Genomic DNA, 18368 nt, shown 5'->3' on the forward strand with positions numbered 1-18368 from the left:
TTTCACGCGAGTCCGAACTTGTTAAAGAAGTAATGTCAAACCTTACCCCTTGCAGCTATCTGGGGAACATCAAGGGAACAGTACTATTAATTAAATGAATTAACGATCATTAAAAATAGTCTTGAAAAGAAGAAGAAGTTTTGTCGTTTTCTTCCATGGCAGAAAATAATAACACAGAAATATAGAAAAACATGAAAGTTATTTGCCAATATCACTGACGTCTGTCTTTAGGAAACTATGTAGAAGCGTAATAAACTCCGTAGCTAATTTTACAGATAATTTATACGTATTTTCAAAACGAGTTCTTAAAGAGAAACAACAACAGCCAAGTAGCCAACGCGTTAAATTAAACTCTTCTACTACGCGTTAAATTAAAATCACGTGTAAAGTAGAATCGTAGAGTTCCTTTCCATCTAACTACTTTTTAACTACTTGACTACCTGGCTGCAACGCGTATTCCCTGATGAGATTCGCTCGATCTTCCAACGTATATACATACCACGCTCATCAACCATTCGTTTGTACAACGTTGAATCGCATTAGCGTCAGCGAGGTTAAAAACGAGAGGAGTATGCGATATACACATATGACCGTACAAATACATTTCCTGGATGTATGTATGAAGTACGGTTAGCCCCTGGAGGCTTTAACTGGCCTTACGCAACAGTCATCGCTACTTGGAGCAATGGCTCTTGAAGGGAGAACCAGATCTCCCGGCATGGACAGTGAAAGCCGACGAATGCCGATCGCGATCTCGCTACTCATGATCTGCATTGTCGGTGAACCAGTCGGATCAACGAAACGAATACGTCATGGTCATGCCTCTGATCGATGGCTAATTGAGTTCTTTCGATCCTCTATCTGGCAAATAGCTGACTATAAAAAATCGAATATCTACGAGAAAGAAAAGCAAATGTAAAATAGAAACTATGAATGACGAAACGTTTAATAAAACTTTTGTAGAAAATAATTTTCTACGATATTATGCAATTTATTTTTCGACGAAGCAATTTTTTAACGAGTTCTGCATTCCATTTTCTGGTATCAGATTTTTGTAGTCATATGTACTGATTAATTAGTACGTAAATGCTATAACAAATGCAACAACGTGTCACGATACTTCTCGTGGTCGCTGTGGATCGCTAACGTAGAAGATATTTCGAAAGGATTTTCCAAAATGTCGGATATGAAGCAGGAACTTTCACAAATTTTCAGTAGCGAGATAGACTCGGCAGAAATGTAAATCGGTCGACGGGGTCGCGAGAAGTGCGTTTCATCGAGCACATCGTAAATTACGTAAAGAGAAAGGTTGCGATCAGGTGAATTAAGTGAAATTGTCTGCCAGCCTTTACCATTACGCGTCGCTCATTGTATTCAAACAAGATCAATTTTCAGCGATTCGAAGCAACAGCTGTAATTGTTTCTTATTCGATGCTATTTTCTATATAATCAACACCTAGAGAAACTCGGTAGAAGACTTTTAATATCTGGTAATTCCATAGTTTCTTGCTCTTTACGACACGAGAGTAGGCAAATTTCTAAACAAAACTATCACCCGAATGAAATTATTTACAACAACTAAACAAAAATATCGCGACCGATTCGTTCCCTTCTGCCAATCAACGAAATGCAAAATAACGCGCGTGCTACGTTTTCTTCCTTCGCTTATATCGCGAATTCCGTCTTACAGTTATTAACTCGCGGTTATTGATCTTTCTATTAGAACAAGCCGTAACAAAGTTGTCGGCACTACAAATTTCCGGAGCGTAATATCCGTTTACATAAGGAGAAAGGTATAATTATCGTGGGAGGTGTATGCAAAGGCTACTCATTTACGTAAGTGTATCACGGGTTTATTGTTCCTAAGTGTAAAAAATTAAGCGTTACAGACGTGATCGCTGAGTAACTGGCACCTTGTCTTTATTCAGTTCTTGTTTTTGTAGTAGTCTTCGCTGTAACAAGAAGAGACAACAGAGATAAGAATTTCGTTGCGCCCAAAATGCACAAAATTATGTCACCTCTCTGATAAACACCATATACTACCTACGCTACTGTATTAATTTTCAAATTTGTTTTCACTGTCCTGTTGCTCGTTGCTATCGCGATATCGTTTCTTACTTTCGCGATCTTTCGTTATGCGACGATAGATAACTTTCGAAGATCGATAACAAAGTAACATCCGGTCAAAGTTTCTCGTTAAGATCTTTACGAAACCTTACCATCCAGGTACGCTCTCCGGATCCATACACTTGAAGCTGTCCTCGCTGTAAACGGTACCAGGCTCGCATTGTCCTTTCTGTGGCACCACGCCATTTTTGCAAATGTAGAACTTGGCACAATCCTCCGGATGAGGATAGGTAGGATGGGGTAGAATCCTGCCGAGTGGTCCAGGCACATCGCCATCGGGACAGACGAATCCATCGTCGAGAACGTCTCTCTTCACGTTCTCGCACAATCTGCTGGCATCTGCCGGCCAGACACAGCTAGACATTTTGTCTTCGTAGATCAGACCAGGCGGACAGGGCATTATTTGCGCCACGCCATCGATGCAATTCACGAAACGATCGCAAGCGGTTGGATCCTCGTGTTTGAAGTAGCCATTAGCTCGTGGACATCCTTTGCTCGGCTGTGGCTCCTCTGAATAATTAAGCATCGAAAGTTGATTAAAATAGAATTACTAGGCTAAAGTAAGAGGCTACATTAACGTTTTAATATTATCGATTATATACAACGTATAAATGATATCAATTAACATAAGTTTATACGCGAAGCGAGAAAGAAATGTCCTTTCACTAGGATTCCACTCGATCCACGGCAATTGGAAAGATTAGCATACGAGTTAAGATTTCGATTCGAACGGTAAAAGAACGCTTGCGGGAGGGAAAAAAACGAACGACAAAGGCCAAGGAGGATTAAAAGCACGTCTGAAGACAAATATAGCCAAGGATTTACGGAGAAACCGGTTCGTCCTAATTTATCGCGTCTTTCGCAACTTCGCCGCGCATTCTAATCGTCGCGTCGTTCTTTTAGCGCGCGTTCGAATTCGCGCATTCGAAATCGAGCTGCGTTCATCGGGAAAAAACCCTGATTTGCATTTTTAGATCGGGCGGTTGGATGTTCGATATGGGACATCGATACAAATTTCTGCTGCATCGACGATTCGTATCACGTTCCTGTTCGGAATTTCATGAAAATAGAAGATAGTGTGACCGGAATATTCTGGTGCGCGCAATCAGACATGTAACTTTCACCTTTGGTTTCTCATAAATTCGCTTCTCGAAGTTCTCGGTATCGTGCGATCTTTACGCGATTCCACCTCGCCGATCGATTCGTTCGCTCGTAAATTAGATTTAGCTTACAATCGTGATACTACTTTTAAATTGATTCTTACTTCGTCGCGATGTCTATCGTAAATCGTTCAAAGGATGTTTCAATAGCTTTTACGTGGAAATTCCTTGAAAGAGAGAAGATCGTTTATACGTAAAACTCCTAAAAACTACATGGTTCGTCGTCTGAAAATACATGCGCTTTAGAATCCGTTTGGGATTAAAAATAAGAGAGTTTCATTATGATATCTCAATGCTGAAACGTTTAAATTTATATTTCTCTAATCGAAACAGAAGTCAGATCGTTGATGTCGATTAACGAACATAAATTTCGATCTTACGATTTGAATATTTTGAGATAGACGCCCACCTAAGATCGTATATCTTCCTACATGAAACAAAACTAACATCTCCTTTCGTTTACGTCGTTTCTACTTTATCTTCGATCTAAGCCACATCTGTCACCGATAGCTTGTATCGTCATACGTTTTACACGCTCGTATCGTTTCTCGTATACGTAAACGTAGAACCGAACCTAATGGCTGGTGCCATCGAGCAATAATAGTGTCTCGTTCGTTGATACAAACGATTAAGGAAAGTGTAACTTACGAAGGAGAGTCCTGTCTCCGCAAGGCACGTTAGCTGGAATATCACAGAGTTCCTTCTTAGGGTTGTCGTCTCTGAAGACGAGACCGTCTTTGCACAGCTTCTCCTCCGCCTTGCCGTCTATGCAAACGTAATAAAGATCGCACTGTTCCAGATCCGAGAAGAAACCCTTCGGCTCGGGACACCGAAACTGTGCCCTGCTCAAGGTCACCACACTGACCAACAAAAGGAAAAACACTCGAAGAAACATGGTCCTTTTTTAATTTTTTATTTTCTTTCTTCTTCCTCCGCCTCTAAACCCTCGATTAAAGCACAATGGCCCAAAACACGCTACTCCTCCGTTTCTCCACCTCTTCTTCTTCTTCTTCTTCTTCTTCTTCTTCTTCTTCCTTCTATTCCGATCCGTCGACAGCACGTAGCAACGTGGATATGACGTGAGCGCAGACCTGAAACTGGTCCTGATTCGCCTGCCACACCACCTCTGCATCCTTGCTTGCATTTCACAACCCCCACCCCCCTTTCGCCGAAACTTCTTTCTCGCTTGCTCGCTCTACTATCGCCGCTTTTCTTCCACGGGACTGCCGATACTGTCTCACCGCCTAAACCTTCGCTGCGCCCGTTTCGCTTTCTGTTTCCCGCGTTTCTTCTTATTTCTCCATCGGCTACGGACGCGTATCACCGACACCAATATCCCTGCCACTTCCGGGTAACGCGCAATCTCACCCTACTCCTCCCTGTGCGAGTACGCGAATAGGCGATCTGGTCGCAGCTTATCATCGATCAACGCAGCGATTCAATCGCGTTGCTTCTGGCTCGAGATAATTTACTGGCAGAACAAAGGGGCAGATTGATCGGCGGAGGCTGTCTTATCGCTACGGCAACTGCAGGAAGGAAATGTCCGTGGCGAGGAAGTAATTCGTTTACTTGGCGAGAAGTAGAATTCGTTTTGTCGCGCGTAGATCGTGGATTTTTTACGCGTTCGTGGAAGGTTCGACCAGGCGAAGATTTGCAGAGTGCGCGTGCTATGAAAATACACGTAACGCGTGCAGAGTAGAGCACGCGTTACAGCAATTAAGTAGCAACCGGTACGTGTGTTGGTGTAGGTTTCGTTTTTTCGAATTACGCTCGTAATTACGCCTTTCGTACGTTGTTGTCGATTGATCGTCGAATTCCATAGAAAGTTAATAACATCCGAGATTGGTATTAATCTGTGCCATAACGTTCCGTGCTCCGACAATTTTTCCTCCGTAAGTTTTCTCGATGGTTGAGTTGAAAGCCACTGAAACAGAGAATTGGAAATATCCGATGTTGGGCGTTGACAGTGCTAAATTTAGATCTAACAGATCGCTGAGAGTTGCTGCGAGCGCGGATATTGATAGATGTTAATCTAAAGTTGACAATGCAAATTTGCCCAACGTTAACGGGGAAACGAGAGATATACTTGAGATATACTCGAAGAATAGAGAAGGTCAACGACTCGAGGATGACCAATGTCACAAGCAGAGTAAATATCTATATAACGTTCGTTTCGTTTCGTTTCGACTTTCAACGCTATTCGCTCGTTGCCATCTTTTTCAAGGCGTTCGCGAGTGAAGCAATAAACGAAGAACGACCGTGTTATTTTATCGATCGGGAACAGTTCGTACGATTTCACGCGCGTTTGTGAAATTATAATTGCGCAACGCTTTGAAAGGGTCCGTGAATGTTAATATCGTTACTTCTGCGCACACGTTCTCTTCCGGATGCTTTGAATACGCGTGGCGCCCGATATTCTCGCTCTGTCGATACTCTTTGTCAATATGATCCACGTTTCTTTAATTTCCTCGTGATTTCTCTTACACGGCTCTTTTACAAATCTTTGATTTGTTTTTACCGACACCCGGCAACAGCACTTCTTACGACATTTTTACAGATCATCTTTGTACGTTTCGCTGATAAGATAAGAGGATCGATGGTTCTTTGCGCAAACGACTCGATACGCGGGCTTTTACGATGAAAAAATCACGCGTCGAAACGTTAGGACTCGTACGTGCGAGTGAAACGTACTCGCGATTGTGAAACGCGAAAAGAAGACCGCGAACCTTCGGTGATTTGAATAAAAATACAATTTCGCTTTCTTCTTTCGTCAAACGATCGTTTTCTTAAACGATATCATGTGGCCAATGACCGCGAAAGCAGAACAATTTAGATTCGCGCTGTAAAGTCAAACGTATCGCGTCGCCTCGTGATTCGTTGTTCGTTCGTGATTTATTACAAATGCGAAAGCGCGAAAATCGTAAGAACAAATATTACGAACAAAAACACGGACTATTTTATAATACCTTTATAGCAAGATATTATGTTAGTTGCGATTGTTAAGAGGGAAAAGTTTTGATAGAGCGTGATATTGAGATACTTGGAAAAACTATAAAAAATTTTATTTGGACAGTGAGACTAGTAATCAAAATATCACGCAACATAGAAAAATGAATAGAAGTATGATTGATACTAGCAAGTAACGTAAAGATTAACGCTGAAATATATGTTCTTTCTCGAAACGTTTGAATTGATTGCGCGTGATGCAATCATTGACTAAAACGTCGGTGATGCAACGCCATTTGCATTCACACGCCATCTTGTGGCTGGTATTTCAACTTCGTCGATATTACAGTTCCTCGACTGGTTATATTGTTTACATCATGTCCCAAAACACCGACGTCTGCAAGTATTCTTTATGATTTATTAAAAAAGAAGAAATAAATATCGTAAATATATAATGGAAGTTCTTGAATTAAAAGACATAAAAGCTGTACCTGATATTATTCATCTTTATCCAAATAGAGTAAAATGCGAAGCAACTCCGCTTGTTATTGACAATGGTAAGTTAAATACATTATTTGATTATATCATATAAATATATAATTACAAGTATAGATAAGTATAGAGTTAATGAAATAAAAAATTGTGAATAATTTCTTATAGGATCGTACAATTGTAGAGTTGGTTGGGCTACAGAAAAAGAATGCCAACTAATATTTAAAAATCTTATTGCAAAACCACGCAAAGAACGTGGAAAAAAGGACGGTGAACCTCAGGTTGGAAATGACATAGCTAATATCGAAGCTGTTCGATTTCAATTAAAAACACAGTTTGATCGAAACGTGGTTACGCATTTTGAAGCACAGGAACAAATATTTGATTACACTTTTACTCATATGGGAATAGATACAGAGGGTGCGGTAAATCATCCTATTATTTTAACAGAAGCGTTTTTGAATCCTAATTATTCCAGAAACTGTAAGTACATAAGCGTACAAACAAATTTGAGGTTACTTTCAGACTTATGTCAGAGATAATGGCTGTATTCGTTTTAGTGATGGCTGAACTTTTATTTGAATGTTATAACGTACCTGCGATAGCATATGGTGTGGATTGCTTATTTTCTTATCAGCATAACAATTGTCCACCGGATGGTTTAATAATCAGTATTGGATATCACACTACGCACATAATACCTATATTAGATGGTAAAGCAGATCCTGTAAACTCAAGAAGAATCAATGTTGGTGGATATCACATTACCTCCTACATGCACAGGTTGCTTCAACTTAAATATCCAGTACATGTAAATGCAATTACACCTAGTCGAGCAGAGGTATATGGATGATTTATCACTTACACTGCTATGACGATTCAAAGAATGTATAATTCCATTTTCTCTATATAGGAATTAATACATGAACATTCGATGATAGCTTTAAGTTATCAAGATGAAATTTCTAAATGGGCAGATCCAGATTATTACGATACAAATGTATTAAGGGTTCAATTACCCTATGTTGCTCCTGCAAATACTCCTGGTCTAACAGTCGAGCAGCAGAAAGAGAGGAAACGCGAATTAGCTAGAAGATTAATGGAAATCAATGCCAGGAAAAGAGAAGAGAGAGTTAGTAATTTTCTATAAATCTATTTCCATAAATTTATTTAGATACGAACGATTGAAACATAATCGTTATTTGTAGTTAGCAGAAGATGAAGAACAACTAAATCAATTATTAGCCGTTCAAGATTTATTAGAGGAAGGTGAAACGGATGAATTTGATCAAGCGTTAAAAACTTATTCTCTCGCAAACGAGGCAGATCTGATAAAAATGATTAATAATCTGCAAGCAAAAGTAGAAAGGACCAGACAAAAGATAGTAGCGGCTAACTCGCAAGAGGAGAATATCGCGATGGAAGAACAAAAACCAAAAATAAAATCGAGTTTGCAACCTAAAGATCAACAAGATTTTGACGAATGGATTGCTGGTGTTCGAAAGAAAAGGTAACCAATGATTTCTTCGTTGTTTTTATAACGATGTTACAATATATTTTTCTTTATACTATAGGCAAGAAATATTAGAAAGACGACTAGCAAAAAGACAACGTAGACAAGATATGGCGAAACGTAGAACAGCCGCTGCACAGGAAAGAATGCGCATAATAAGCCAATTGGCGAGAAAAGAAAAACGCGATGATGATTTTGGTATGAGAGACGAAGATTGGGATGTTTATAAAGTTATAAATAGGGTTTGTATAAATTTTAATTTATTGTCTTTTCGCACTGAAATTTATAACGTTAAAGTTGTACTGTGTTTCTAATTTGTCTTTCACAGGAAGGTGGAGATTCAGACTCGGAGGTAGAACAAGAAAAGCTTATGGAATTGGAAGATGTACTACGACATCACGATCCAGAATTCGATGGTGCTGGATCTAACGTTCCTATGATTCCTGGAGAAACTCATCAATTACACGTAGGGGTAGAACGCTTGAGAGCTCCGGAAATATTATTTCAACCATCGATGATTGGTTCAATGGAAGCTGGCATTGCAGAGACAATCGATTTCGTTTTGAAGCTTTATCCGCCCGAACAGCAGTCGCGACTCGTGGGAAATATATTTCTCACGGGTGGGCCGACAAGATTTCCTGGTTTACTTGAAAGATTGAATCGTGAACTTCGTGAAATACGACCATTTGGATCGAGTTTTCGAATAAATATTGCAAAAAATACCAGCCTAGATGCATGGTACGGTGCCAGGGATTTTGGCTTAAATGGAAACCTTCCTGAATTCTTAGTGAGTAAGAAGGAGTACGAGGAAAGAGGTGGTGAATATTTTAAAGAACACTTGAGCAGTAATACTTACACCCGTTCTCCTGATCCTTTACCTACGATACAGACTCCTGTGACATCGGAACAGGTTATCGTAGAGGATGCTGTCGTTGACGTTGAAATGGAGTAAAAGTATAATAAAACTAAAGTGAATAGAAAATACAGATGATATTTTTTTATGGATATCTACTTTATTACACAAGTGTTTCCGTTTGTTCATTCAATCACGAACAAACTACATTGTAGTCTGTTTGCTGATCACAATGTACAGTTCCCAATCATCGCCATTTTACCATTCAAAGATAATTATGCGAGTACATTCTGGTTTTCTTTTTTTATTCATCGAGAATAATCGACATCCGCTTGTTTATCGGCGCTTGTCGAATAAGCTAAAAAACTGAGAAAGTGATTCCTCACCCCAGCAAGAGGATTTACTACAGCGACCTCGAAAAATCTCTCCTACGTTTCTGTCCATGGCTTAAGTTAACATCACAATACAGTTAATATAATGTATACATATACATATATATATATATATTGAAAAAATATTACGAAGCCCTACAGGCGATTATATTACAGCTAATTATAAGTGATTCTTGCGTGTTTCACCTAATAAAGGAACATACCGTATGGAAACTCGTTCGTTTCGAACCATTTCACACGTCACCAACATACATAAGAAAAGAAGAAACAATTGGATTAGTTTTCTCTTTATCTTAAACAAAAAAAGAAACGAAAAGAAAAAATAATTATAATCACAAGCGCACAGCGTTTGTTACGTGTATTTGTTTAAAGCACTCAATGACATTTGTTGCATTTTTACTTTTACGTGCTCTGTAACTACACTTTTCTCTCTTATCACATGCAGTTATAGGTAAAATTAGATAAAATTACAAACATTACGACGTATTACATAACAAGTACGGATCAAGAAAAAGTCGATTCTTGAGTAATCCTTCGTTCGAACTTTCATCGAAGAAACGCAACAGATTCGTGAATTACGTTATCTTTCATAGCAAATTACTGTGAAAATTTCGTGTTAGAACGCATAACAATACATATTGCACTACGTAGCGTGAAGCTCATTACAAAATTAAGATTTACAAAAGTCTGACTAATACAGACGATAATACTTAAATTCTACGCAACATTGTATCGAGCCATCTCTTTCTTATTTCTTTTCCATTCTCTCGAGTTACAAATAATTTACAATATTGTATCGTAATGAGCTTGGTTCTAGGCACAAGGGCCTGCCCAAACAAAAGTTAAATCACGACACGTACAGACATAGTTCGATCCTTCGAAACTATGCGTAGCCGATTGATGCTCTAGGTTTCGTGTAATACAGCGGATACTTAATTTAAATAATATCCTTTTTAACTATCACAGGCTGAGGTCGCTGCAGTTTCAACAAATAATTAACAACAACATCAACAGTAAGTAGTTGCACTTTGATCCGATTTGAAATTGTTTTATCAGAAATAATCGAAAAATAGAAAAAAGGAAAAGTACGTAGAGGACGTCTATTTCTTATATTTTGTTTCATTGTTCTTCGTTTCCTAAGCTTTTCACGCGTTTAGCGGCTGTTCAATAATAGCAATAAAAGTGAGGTAGAATCCAATCCGTGAAGAAAGTAAGAATATAAAGTTTTCTATCTGTCTTAGCTAAGAGTGAGGATCTACTTTCGCCAATAATAATATCGTACGCTAATTAAAATTACACGCGGTTTTAACATATTCTTATCGTGGTAGTCATATAAAGTAGCGATGATAATAATAATATTAATAATAATTACAATGGTTTACGATAAAATAATAATAATAATAAGGACAATAGTATTTCAAAATAATTATTAGTATAACAATGAGATTAATGTTTTGCAATATAATGGCTTCATATATCTATATTATATATATATATATATATACATATATAAATGCATGTATATATATATTTATATATACATGTATTTATATACTTTCTTATGGTTGTATGGTGGGGCAAAAGGATAAGTGACAGCTATGTACAGTACATACTTGCCTTAGTTGTACCATCGTTACGTTTATTATACGTACCTATATTCTCGATAATCATAATTGTAATTGTACGACAATAAACAAGAATCGCAATAAACAATATTGATCTGTAATAATCACTAATAATAATAATATTATCGTCAGTTTTACTCATAAAATACTCTATATTTTCGTGTAGTAATCTTATGGTGATATCATAATTAAGAACTAATATGCAGTATGTACGTAAGGGGGATGGTGTTCAACCAGGATATGTCGGTGAAAACTATGGTGTATCAAGCGTCAATTCTTTTTTCTTCATTATATTTATATATATATATATATATCTAACATACGTGATATATATATATGTATCATTCACTATCATTTATCGTTTTTTTTTTTTTCGTTTTTGTTTCGCAAAACTACTATTACAAAAGTGCGTACTCTCGTCTTATGTTTTATAGGTACATACATGTATCGGCGTAACCTATCTATATACTTGTTCATTGTCCTTTATATTAGATCTGTAGCTTTAAATTATTCTCTTCGATTAAACAGGATGCGCCAAAAGTAGTGCTGTCGCTAGAAGCTGGATCACTGTTTCTATGTAAAAATAAGCGACAGGGCTGGAGTCTATTTCTCTTTTCTCGCGTAACAAATCTCCAATGTGCTCAAGGAAATTTTATATCGTCAAAACATGTACATTAGATTCGATAAGTTGCGAGTCGCTTTACTTCGACAAACTATATTTTGATATTCGATCGTTACTTGATTAATTATTATTCCAACTCTCAAATCTTCTCTTTAAACGCGATAATCGGCTGGCATAACTTCTCGCTTCTTGTTCGATTCAAAATCGTATAACGATTTTTCGACGTACGCTCGAAACATTGAATTATCGTTACAGCCGATCAAAATATCGCGCGATGTGCAGGAATATTAGCTCATAGAATATCATCTATATCTCATACGATCCCATGGAATAACGATTAACAGTATCGTTTACAATTTCGAAGAAAATAGTATTATTTTTTATTTCCATCTGTAGTTTCATTTTCCTAGAACGTTAGGCGATCACCCGTGTATTTTACGATATCGAAAGTTAATTTCCCTGAAAACCAGACTTCGTACCGAACAAAACTTGTTCCACCACGGTCGACCTACTTTTTCACAGAAAAATAATCCTACAACCGGTTGCAGCACAATTTTCGCCACAGCCTGCGTGCTTTCCTTAAACGGAGCACTATGATAATCCTCTTGTTTAACGTCTCACGCATACACGCATACGCACGCACATTTTTCAAATATGCAAATTCACTCATACACGTACATACATACACACGCGCGTATTTTTGTTATATATAATATGTATATGTATATATATATATATATATGTATATGTATATATATATATGACACGGTACTTTCTACGCATCGACGGTATGTATATAGGTATATCTTATCTTTATCGTCGTGTCGTATCAGAATCTTTTGTTCCTCCGATGAATCGATCATCCATCTTTATTTCTCCCCGTTATTAATTTCCTGCTTTCTCCCTCCCTTTCTTTTAATTCGTTCTTACCCACTTCGAATCGTGCGATCTTGCTTTCCCTTATATTCTTTGCCGAGGATAACGCGAAACAACATACCGCAAGAATCCGATAAACAATCCCTGTTTTTTCCCTTTTTCTCTGTGTTCTTAAAAAATGTTCGTCGACACGCAATTCAGAACTTGCTTTTTATTTCTCGTTCGCCGTTTTCAATCGAAGCATTTTAGGCACCGTTCAAGACTCGACCCGAGCAGAGATATCAAGAATAAAAAATCTTACGCTCCTATGCTTATGGCCTAACGAGCCAATCGATCTCTCCCTTCCCACCCACCCTTTTTTTATTTCCTCTCTAGCTGCCTTTGTTCTTCTCTTTCCTATCTTTCTATTTTTTTTATTTTTTTATTTTTTTTTTTATTTTTATTCATTCATCTTTTCGCTTCTCTTTGCTCCTGGTTTAGCATCCTCGGGTTTATCGTAGACCATACCGGTGTTAGTTAAATCGTGTGTACGTGTATGTACGCGCGTACGTATGTCCTGTATACTTTTTACGCGTTTGCGAAAAGTCGAACGACTTCGATTCTGTTTTTACCTATTGAAAGTGGCAATTCGAACAGAAATCAGTGGAATACTTTCGACGACTGGGGAAGACGTTAGAAACGGAGGTCTCTGAAACAGGACGTAACACGCGACAAGTTGTACCAAGACTTCGTTTAGAAAAATATCGGTGCACTTCGAACGGAAAATCGTCCGCAACACTGCACAACGGAGAGGCTCGCTTGTTTTCAACGTATCTCGCGCGATATCGCGTGTCCATGACACTGCTTGACTCTATAGCTTCGTTTTAATTATTCATATGACATAATGGCATCAAGGTGTGTACATTATACTAGCTTTAATGGCTGTTTGATTAAAAGATTACGTTATTTGTTCGTGATAAGTCTCTCGAGGCAAGTTCGTATAATTATGTACGTAGAAACATGGGAAGGCCTTTTTCGAATTATCCGATCGTTAAAATATTACCAACTACCTTATTCGAAATTTTATTTTTCAAACGTACGATCGTATCTCACGTAGAGCAGATTAGTCAAAGATTTATATTCGAGTGATATTTAAAATAGAACGAAACGTATCTCGATAATCTTTCAAACGTTCATCGACGTACGACCTTACTATGTTTTCTTTGCAGGGAACACCCGCGTTGAAAATCGCGATACGAAACGCATCAAGAGACTTACCCGAACGTTCATCCGAGGCTAATTCCACGAGAAGCGTCAATTAGCGGAAGAAATATCGCGTGTTACCTTCGCCTACGTTGCATCGCCTCCACGATAATCCATCGTCAACGTTCGAAAATGACGGTTCAAGATCCCCGAAAGTATCGTCGAGGCGGCCACGGTCGCGTTTTCATTCGTGCAGAGAATTTTATTATTCGTCTCCTTTTATTGCTATGTTTTCCCCTTTCTCTAAAAATTGCAACGAACCGAGGAAATTCGATTTCTAAATTGCAGATATCACGAGGGTCGCGTGACTTCGAAATACGGGCTGCTTGTTACTGAGAATCACGGATCGTGCCTGAACAAGCATCGCTCCGTTCGATACACGGAACTCGTCGAAGAACGTGCGTAAGAAACGTGTGGTCGAAAATAAAAGCCAGTACTAGAAGTGCGTGTCTCTCTTATTCGCCGTCACATCGGAAATCCCGGCTGACCTTATATGTATCTTATATCGTGGAATCCGCGGCTCCTAGTGAAAAATCCTACACTATTTTTATTTCGCAGGCCTCTATAAGACTTACTGGTAGCACGATAAACCTCTATAAAAATAATAGCTATCCTACGTAAACGTATTATAAAAATAAATGGCATTGTACTCTGCTAAAGAAGCAAAATGGTACAGGCGCAATGTCGAGCGACGCGAGCATCGTTTTTAATCATTTTTAATCTTTCTCTTACTCCCTCTTTCTCGGCTCATCATCACCCCTTCCCTCCCACTCTCGATTCTTTTCGTCTTTCACCTCACCGCTTTTTTGTATTCATCCATCACCTCACACCCCTTACCACCTTTTATCGTTTCCCTCTTTTAAAAGATAGACCGGCCATAGTCCTCGATAATAAATCGAGATTGATTTCGCTCTTATTAAATTCGTATACCACCCGTCCCCCTCCCACCCGATTCACGTGGCCCTTATCAACCGAACTACTACTCCTCCTTCCTCTTTTCCCTTTCTCCGGTCTTCGCTGATTAATCCACCTCTAATCCCCCGCACCTACCTTCCACCCACCGCGAAAGTCGATTTAATTACATCACGCGCTGCTCGTACCAGGAGACGAGCGAGAGTATTCAACGTCCGAGCCAGGGCTGCGCGGAACCGAGTATCACAAATGTGTATATAGGGCCGATCAGCCTGCACGATAAAGCACCGAAAAGAGTGTTCGAACCCGGATCAGGAACTGTTTCGAGCCTCGAGCCGTACGTCCACATCCAGTCAACAAACATAAAAGCGGACGATGGCTTTTATTACTTTATTATTAGCCTAATGACACCACGATAATGCGATCCTTCGTGTTTCTTTATTTCTGTTTAATCATATATTCTTTTCGTTTAATAAAGAAATTTGCGTTTCTTTGATCTTTCATTAATATACGTTCTTGGTACCTTTACACCTTCGATAAATGCATCGGAATCTGATTTGCACGGATCGCAGAATCGTCGTGTATCTTTTCACTTTGCGTTCCGCGTCTATAAATTTGATCTAGAGCTGTATCGATCGTTTGGAAAAATTCTGATTCGAATCGTAACTTTCGGTTGCGCCGTCTATCTCGTCACTGTCTATCTCGTTAAGAGCGTTTCCTTAAATTTTCATAACGATAGTGCGTACTTGGTCGTGGTAAGTAGGATAGGAATATGGTTGGTTTATTGCTCGTTACTTTTATATACGATTCATAGTGTCCTACCGAATTTCGAATAGCACATAAATATAGTAAATACGAAAGGTGAAAATAGTAGGAAAACGAAATCGAAGCGAGTAAAATCGGACGATCAAGAGATTTGCAAGATTTGCAGCTTTGTGGGGAAATTTTGTGGCCGACTCGAACCAGCCGATGTTCGAAAATAAATCTTCGCTTCGCACCTGAATCGATCGCGGAGTATCCTCGCATAGATCGAAAAGTGCTCCTATCGAATGTAACGTCGTATCGCGTGATATCTAACGCAAATTTGTCCACCATTCTCCAGCTATTACAACCAGTTACGTTGATCGGGACTCGACGAAATCTACCGATCACCGGTAGAACACGGTGCGGTCTAACAAATCTCCACACGACTCGTATTTCCTGCGGAGAATTCTCAATCCACTCGATTTCTCGACTGACCGATCTTTCTTGACGACGAACGCAACAAACAAACGGATAAGAGAGAAAGGAAAAAAAAGAAGAAAGCAAATCGAAACACGTACTTTGAGATCTTTCGCAAAACCTTCACGTCGATCGTGAAGGAATTGATAGAATAGAGATATGTAGTGATAGTAGAATGAATTGTTAAATACCAATGGACGAATTGTACGATCATGATCATGCGAAAAATCGAACAACCGAACCGAAAACGCGAAAGTCGATCGTATGGCAGGCTGTTTTCTTGTGCATATCGTCCTGACTCGAAAATCTATCTGTACAATACGTTCGTCCACCTGTAGGATCCTGCAGTTCGAGACACGGTTTAACGACAAAATCTAACTGCTAACGCCTTCGTTCGATCGTTTCCTCGTTATTATCTCGATGGTCGATCGGAGTTTCAGGTAGAAAATGAAAGATTTCCTTTCCAGACACTGCCCGTCTCGCGACTCTGTCTTTATCATTTTCGGATTTCGATCGTTTGCATAAAACGTTTGCTATGACGCGTACTATCTATCAGAAACCGAGCGACGATTTTAAACTTCGTTAATGGTCTTCTAATTCTTTCGTACGCTTCTGTTCGTTGAAAATAGTTTGTCGGTATAAATCGCGGTATTAAAACGATCTAAATGAACGTCGGTGATCGAAATTTGTACGGCGATGGTGATTTTCTCTTACAGGACATTTTGGACCGATATCGCTGACGCGTTATTTTTGATAAGCTTTGTTAGGTCGTATAGAGTATTCGTTCGTGTATATCTACGAATAAAACGTTTATAAATATTTTTCGTACACGTGTATGGAAAATTCATCAAAATCAACGAGAGATATCATTAGATAATGTGCAGCTTTCCGATTACAATTAATTTTATACCGATAATTCGGTACATATCGGCCATGCTATTTCTGCCTTCTTTTTACACACATTTGATTCCTCCTTTTTTGATAATATGCAAAACTAAATTGTACTTTTGAACGATTCAACACTAGAACTACGTTAACTGCAATGTATACTTGTGTATATTATATACATATATATATATGCAAATAAGAGATTATGTAAATAAATAAGTAAATACATACAACTACAAGCTTGCCAAAAAAGCATCTGCTTGTTGTTAGCAAAAAGAAAAAATCTAAACCCCGTCACATCGTCGAATATGGTAGTTCTAGTGTCAGCGTTTAATTTTCCAATCGAAATACTACGATTTGGAACAATTTGCTCTCATTTAAATATTTGTGTAAAAAGTTTCTTTGAATTGATATTTCCTTTAAATTGGTCAATTTCTTCATATCGAATCAACTTTCTTCAAATTAATTCGATTATTTAAATCAACGTATTTTTCTTTCGAATCTTATTCGAATCGCATGCAAAAGCTCGTCTAATAACAAATAGAACAGAGTATATTTTGGTAACTCTACAATTATGATTCGAGCGACGCGTAGAAACAACCCTTTTTAAATACTGTTACTTTTTCTTTCCTTTATTCTTTTCTATTTATCATAAAGACAGTCTATCGATGTCCGTGTTTACTCAATATTTCGTGAATAGAAATGTTAATTATCATTGATGATTTGTGTCGTTTGACGAATAAACGTTGCGTCTTGCGACAAATTTTGCTTGAATTTTATGCCATCGAATTTTGCCATTCTACAATGAAAACATCGAACAGTGAAATTCTCGGTACAAAAGGACAAGCACCGGACGTTATTTATGAAAACGTATGGCTATTTGAAAGTACGTATCGAGCATCGCGGACGTGCGTTAAAAATAAAAATTCTAAATATCTCATCTTAGATCATGGGTATTTTTGAGTGCTCAAAATTACACTCGACTCGTCAAAAATTATAATTCTAATCTCTTCTCGGACGATTAATTTTTGCTATTTAGAACGCGATATAAATATATATTTCAACGAAGCAGAAATTTCGAATTTCCCTTTTCATAAGAGCACGTGTATCTCTGTATCGCAACATGACGAATATCATAAGTTTAATCTTAAATCAAACTAAAACTTTGAATATTTCTTATCCCGTAAGTACGTTTTGATCTTCTAGTTATAAAATATTATAACGTAACAAAGAATATTATAAAATTGAAAATACTTATCGAGTGATAGGAGATTTTGAGAACTTGGTTCGAGATTTATTTCGTAATAATTGAAAAATCGTTTGACAAATAATTTATAGCGTTACAGAAGGCGTGTTAAACACGATACTGTAATACTTTAGACTACATTAGCCCAGTCGTATGAACGTGTTATGTAAAGGTATCATTAAGGTAGTAATAACCCTCAATTGGTACTATAAGGTCAAAATAAACCACATTGCCTTTTCAAAGCATCGTGCTC

The 18368-nt window shown here is 38.2% G+C and overlaps 2 protein-coding genes across 2 annotated transcripts; one reads left to right on the plus strand and one right to left on the minus strand.

Annotated features, from left to right (window-relative positions):
• Window positions 1–1837: 1837 nt before the first annotated feature.
• On the minus strand, window positions 1838–7437 carry LOC100643032 (protein obstructor-E). Its single transcript, XM_003394081.4, has 4 exons — window positions 7322–7437; window positions 3936–5211; window positions 2220–2637; window positions 1838–1952 (listed from the first exon to the last, which is right to left on the minus strand). The coding sequence occupies exons 2-4, from the start codon at window positions 4180–4182 to the stop codon at window positions 1925–1927; spliced, it is 693 nt and encodes a 230-aa protein (XP_003394129.1). The 5' UTR covers window positions 4183–5211; window positions 7322–7437; the 3' UTR covers window positions 1838–1924.
• Window positions 6581–10547, plus strand: LOC100642918 (actin-related protein 5). The gene is made up of 7 exons (XM_012320503.3): window positions 6581–6790; window positions 6894–7208; window positions 7286–7566; window positions 7639–7857; window positions 7934–8235; window positions 8300–8480; window positions 8567–10547. The coding sequence occupies exons 1-7, from the start codon at window positions 6688–6690 to the stop codon at window positions 9188–9190; spliced, it is 2025 nt and encodes a 674-aa protein (XP_012175893.1). The 5' UTR covers window positions 6581–6687; the 3' UTR covers window positions 9191–10547.
• The last annotated feature ends 7821 nt before the right edge of the window (window positions 10548–18368 follow it).

Source organism: Bombus terrestris, chromosome 3 (genome assembly GCF_910591885.1).
Source record: "Bombus terrestris chromosome 3, iyBomTerr1.2, whole genome shotgun sequence".
In the NCBI taxonomy this organism is placed as follows: domain Eukaryota; kingdom Metazoa; phylum Arthropoda; class Insecta; order Hymenoptera; family Apidae; genus Bombus; species Bombus terrestris.